General features: G+C 33.9%; 1 protein-coding gene across 1 annotated transcript; it reads left to right on the top strand.

The window, feature by feature from the left end:
- Positions 1–3,657, top strand: LOC117329008 (baculoviral IAP repeat-containing protein 7-like). Its single transcript, XM_033886685.1, has 7 exons — positions 1–52; positions 221–246; positions 643–1,174; positions 1,365–1,543; positions 1,750–1,888; positions 2,162–2,410; positions 2,613–3,657. The coding sequence occupies exons 1-7, from the start codon at positions 16–18 to the stop codon at positions 2,807–2,809; spliced, it is 1,359 nt and encodes a 452-aa protein (XP_033742576.1). The 5' UTR covers positions 1–15; the 3' UTR covers positions 2,810–3,657.
- The last annotated feature ends 2,179 nt before the right edge of the window (positions 3,658–5,836 follow it).

Genomic DNA, 5,836 nt, shown 5'->3' with positions numbered 1-5,836 from the left:
ACACTGTACAACATCATGATCAAACGTGATGCGAGTAAGGAAGTAAAGAAAGGTTAGGACACTATTAAAATCTGAGTTGGTATAACTAGGGTGGTATAACACTTGAGGGTTGGCTCGGTCTACACTGTGTCAATAAGTTATCTACCACTAGTTACAATAGTATGACGGTATTGTTAAACTATTAACGGATCATTTGCTAATTCATTGTACATGTTATTAGCATTTCAGGTATACAAAGGCGACGGTATGTTAACAATGGACTCAACATGCTGACTTTCAAGAGTTTCAAAACCAGTAAAATATTTCCAAGAAAAAAGATCAAACTTAAAAGAATCCATGGAAAGTGAATTATCAAGACTAGCTAGCTTTTTCTCCTTCCCTTTTAATTCCCCTGTGTCTCCGACAGATTTAGTCAAAGCAGGCTTCTATTATGAAGGAAATAGAGATGAGGTTGTTTGTTATAAATGTTCGTTTAAACACCACGGTTGGATGAAGGGGGATGTTCCATTTTTAATACATTCCTCAAAATCACCAAAGTGCCCCATTATCATAGGTGACGATTCTGATGAATCTGTCGCGGGGAAAGGTCAAGATAGTTTAATTAATCAACTGGAATCCATTTCCATCTCATCTCCATTCGGGGCTACGGGTGGACCCGAAGATTCACAATTACAAACAACTATAAATGGATACGGATATCAACAGCAGGCGACGGTCCTAGAACCAGAGCTAATGGCCCCTGATATCACTCCAAACAAAACAAGTTACATCAAACCACCGGAGAATCCTGATCAACAAATTGATGAAGGGAGAAACTCCAAAATTAGTGATCATTACACAGAACCATTTAGGGTCATACCAAACGATAGATCAGAAAGAACTAGAGTTAGAGAAGAGAACAACCAAGAGGTTGTTGATATCACAAGCACATCAATCCAAACGACCAATGAAAACTTGACCGAAGATAGGTCCAGTTCCCCGTTATCTTATGAAGTACAGAAAAATGAACAAGAGGAGTCGACCTTGGTTATGGAACCACTGGGAGTTACAGAAACACGGCCGAAATATCAACAATTCGCTATCTTAGCTACCCGTCTGGGAACATTTCGGAATTGGCCAAGTCATCTGAATCAGCGTCCGGAGCAGCTAGCAAAATGTGGATTGTTTTATGAAGGTACATAGCATATTCATTATGTATTATCATACATTGTATTGATTTATATACAGTATTACAATTTGAAGAATACATTCTAGACTGTTTGTATAAACAAAATATAAGTCGTGATGTATAGACTCTAACAAAAAAATAATATTTGATTTTATATTGAGTTCCTAATGTACATATCATATCTATAATTCTTGAGGAAATCATGACTATGTGCGATGTTTCCACTGTGCTGGGGGCTTAAGAGAATGGGAGCCAGAGGATGATCCCTTCATTGAACATGCCCGATGGTTTCCTTTCTGCACATTTATGCGACAGCTGAAGGGTGACAGGTTCATTATGGATGTCCAATCCGGGAAGATAACCTCGCCGTTACTGGTAAGAATGTGATATGTCTATGATTAACAAACTGATATATAATCTTGTGTCGTTTAGACGTGTTGTTGAAATATTTGCTAAATATGTAAACACTGCAGCATAAATGAAGTAAAATAAGATCAAAATGGGAGTTACGTGAGTTCAAGAAATGTTTCCTGCACACCTATGAAATAATATTAATAATACAGTATCCCTGTTTTATCCAGAATGTTCCAGCAGTGACGGCAATACCAGAGGACGGTTTTGAGAATTGTATGGACCATCCAGCGGTGCTCAGTGTCATGGCTATGGGATACTCGGAGGGGTGGATGAAGAAGGCGATTTCTGTGTTGAGAAAACATAAAGGTACTGGGAAAGTAAAAGAGGTTTACTAATATAAGTATGAGGATGTATTTTACCAGGTATCACTATATATTTATAATCGTTACCTAGCAATAATACACAAAGAGTAAATATAACAAAAGAAGGATTAATAGTGTACATATAACTCTGCTTGAAAAAGAATTTTCGGCATCAAAGGTTAGTGATAAGTTTTGATTTTAGGCAATATGTCAACCAGTTCTGTGAGACACTCATTAATGTTATCGAAACTTTATGACTGTATCAATAATCTTCCAGAAAAACCTCTGACCGCCGAAAATTTATTACAAATCGTCTGGGACTTAGAAGAAAGCGGTGAAATTCGTGATGAGAACGATGAGGAATGTAAGAATGAAACAGCCAAAACCCCAAATCCGACGGGACGTCACAACAGTACAACGGACGCAATCAAATCAGAAGCGGTCCAGGCACACTCCACGTCATATCACAACAGTAAAACTGACTTTATCAAATCAGGGCCGGCCGAAGAACACTCTTCCTCTAAAGGTAATTATCAGATTATGAAACATTTTTTATAATAAATAACAGAAAGCTTTCGTTTTTAAACATTCTTGTTTACGTATGAAGGAACCTGAACCTCGACGTTAAAAACGAGCGTTTCCCAACAAATTAAATACAACAGAATATATTTACATAATTGTATTCAGTAGTAGCGGATGTTCATTTCAATAATTCATTCTTGTTGTAGATCTTGAAACACTTGCCAACGAGAACAGGGAACTTCGTGAACAGAAGACGTGTAAGGTGTGTCTGGATGAGGAGGCCAGTATAGTGTTTTTACCTTGTGGTCATCTTGTCACGTGCCCACTATGTTCCTCGGCATTGGCAAAATGTCCAGTTTGTCGCACGTTCATAAGAGGCACTGTCAAGGCTATCATATCATAGGGTGACACTTTGAAATAGGCCACAACTTAGTGGATATGTATGGAACTATTGACACTTTTATAGACGAAGCAAAGAAAATAAAAATAATAGATTAATTGCGTCTCAAATTGTCCTAACCTCAAAAAGAGTGATATCCATGCAATGTCTTAAAGATTCCTTTGATAAATGTGATATAAAATTAAACTATCATTAGTCCGTCATAAGATTCGATATTGTGGCAGGGAGATCGTGATTTCGTTGTTATGTTTTGTTTACCATACCAAGGAAGTAATCTTTTGTTACATAATATTTATTTATATATATACAAATTGATTTAGAAGTATTCTATTTATTTAAATGTTGGTATATTGGCTTTTCGTATATAGACCTCCTGCTATACGATCCAGGTAACAGAATTATCGACTTCAGAAATGACTCTAGCCACTTCTGTTCAAAGCTATGTACGTAAGGTTGAACCTACATACAAATGAATATGTAAAATTTTGTTGAATTATTTATCTGTCGAAACAAAACATATACATTTTGTATGATAACGTGTGTGTTTTCTAAATCGTCTATTCCCTATTACAAACAGCCATACACTGATTAGAGACGAGGCATTGTAACCTACTGTGATATATTTATGATATTAAAGTTTTCTGTTGATCAATAAACCGGGATATTTAATGATTGTGCTATGTAATTACTGATTAGGCTTGTTTTACTGACGTGACGTAACAACAATCGTTCTGATATGTGACGTTTACTTAATGGATATTTATATACTACGTTTTTGGATTATCTGGTGGTTATTTTACGATCGGAAATGGACATATAATACATAACATTAAAACATCATTGAATTTTAATGTATTCTGATATTTTATTGTTATACAATATTAAGCCTTAAATGTAGAGATAACAGTCCAACTATAATAGGTGAATTCCTTATTACACCAGGTAACATATACTGTTACTACTTCCTGTAATATAACCACAAAAATGGTGACCACTGTATCATGCCAGACATTCTTCACATAAATACAGGTATTAGGTGTTCAGTTAATACTAACGTTCTTGTTGGGTTATTTCCAGTCCATTCATGTAGATACATACCTAATTTACTATGAAATTTTTCACGTTTAGATCATTCACTTGCCTGCTGTGTTTCGAAAGAATATAACTATAGACTGAATGCCAAGTATCATAACAAACCGGTCCACAGGTTTTGTTATAGAGTCAAATTAACTACAGATTTTTTTTTTTATATATTAATAGTTGAATGTGACAATTAACGACGAGAGTGTAAACATTGTATTGTTAAGTTACACGTCCAGTAAGGGAGTATACATACATTACAGTGACTGATAATGTCATCAAAACAATACACTTTCAGCATTTAGCCACATTTAAAGAACTATCTTAATTTAGAAAATAATAATTAAGAAACAGGATTAAAATCATTTTATTGTGAACATAACAAACATGTCTGTACTAAGAGGATTAAAGTCAAAAGTCATTTCGAGATTTTCTTACTTTTTGAAACATCCCTGTCTATTGCTTAAACTTATCCACTGGTAGTCATACTTATTTATATTGTAAAAATCCAGATATTAGAATGGATATTACTACACGACAAACATCCCAATGGAAATACTGTTATCCCTTTTTATACATTATTTAAAATCTACATCTAATGTTCGAAGTTGTAACACGCACAGAAGGAAATCCGGTAGATAAGCATAAATAATGACAAGGAAAAGTTGTATCCGGAATCTTGTTTAAAAGCCATTTGAGATCCGTGAATTTAGTGAATTTATGACAAAACAAAACAGTAATTTATATCCGTGAGCCAAATCTAGATATCTCCACATCGTTATATGGTATATGCGTTATACACGTCAGTGTTGATCTATAACATTATAAGTTCGTGATAAAGAAGTAATATCTGCTGGTTTTTTTTTTGTCGATTTATGATATGTATTTCTAATATATAATTCCTTTATAATACATACTCAGTAATGAAAATTTCCTATTAGTAACTCATGACTTTGTAATATTCTCGAAAATACAAACATCTGATGTTTTGTTTTGGATACTTTTCCATATACATGTACTGTATTGAAATGATCCTATTTACCAAAAACTAAGGATACTTGTAATGTATTCATGTTACAACTCTACCTTGTCTTTTAACCTAGCAACGCGTATTTCGTGAAATGAAAAAAAAAAGTAGTTTGTGTGTATTGGTTAACGAAAGAAAACACATTTCTTCTAAAAGAAAAAAATAAGTTAAATGTGTGTTACCATAACATTTCTATTATTAGTAAGAATACATGTCATCATTATACAAGATGGTGTATAATGATGATCTGTATCTTAAGACAGATTTATCATCGCTGACCAAGGTGCGTGTAAACAGTTTTTTATGACAACCGGTCAAGGTACGTCTATAATATTATCACTATGTCATCGCATGTAAGTTACAGAAATACTTCGTCCCTGTATAATATGTATTTCAAATATTTTTGGAATTCGTAGGTGAGGCATGTATTCTCTTGTTAATAAAGAATTGTTATATTTATAAGCATGCTGTAAACAGTAATGTTCTTTGTTTAACTTAAGTTATTTAGCTTTTTTTCTAATATACCCTTTCTTGGACAATTGTTTGGTCCAAGTTCTAGACTTTGTGATTACAATGTACATACTATCATAAACATATTTGTTTATGATATCCTTTTCACACACCTCAACGGAAAATTCGGGAAATAACAAGTGATGTCAACATGTCTTCGGCTTAACATAAATTGTATTGACAGTGATGTTGTATGCTAACTGTATCCTGCGTATACATTTATAAAAGTGTAAGTCCACGAAAGTTTATAGAAAAGTGGCATGAAATAATTCAGGGAAATCTAGATTATTAAAATTGTCCATGTTTGAAGTCGAATATAAAGATGTAGATATAGCTGTTATACCGTGATATTTTTCTAACATACTGTTGAGTAATGCATGCTCAATAATTAGGGACGTAATAAACGACGTGAA

Source organism: Pecten maximus, chromosome 6, assembly GCF_902652985.1.
Source record: "Pecten maximus chromosome 6, xPecMax1.1, whole genome shotgun sequence".
NCBI classification, from domain to species: Eukaryota; Metazoa; Mollusca; class Bivalvia; order Pectinida; family Pectinidae; genus Pecten; species Pecten maximus.
This window is presented reverse-complemented; position numbering and strand designations above follow the sequence as displayed.

Coding starts and splice junctions, on each gene's coding strand:
- LOC117329008 (XM_033886685.1), top strand. CDS start 16: ATGATCAAACGTGATGCGAGTAAGGAAGTAAAGAAAG. Junction 1,889..2,161: donor TGTGTTGAGAAAACATAAAG/GTACTGGGAAAG, acceptor ATAATCTTCCAG/AAAAACCTCTGACCGCCGAA. Junction 2,411..2,612: donor AGAACACTCTTCCTCTAAAG/GTAATTATCAGA, acceptor TTCTTGTTGTAG/ATCTTGAAACACTTGCCAAC.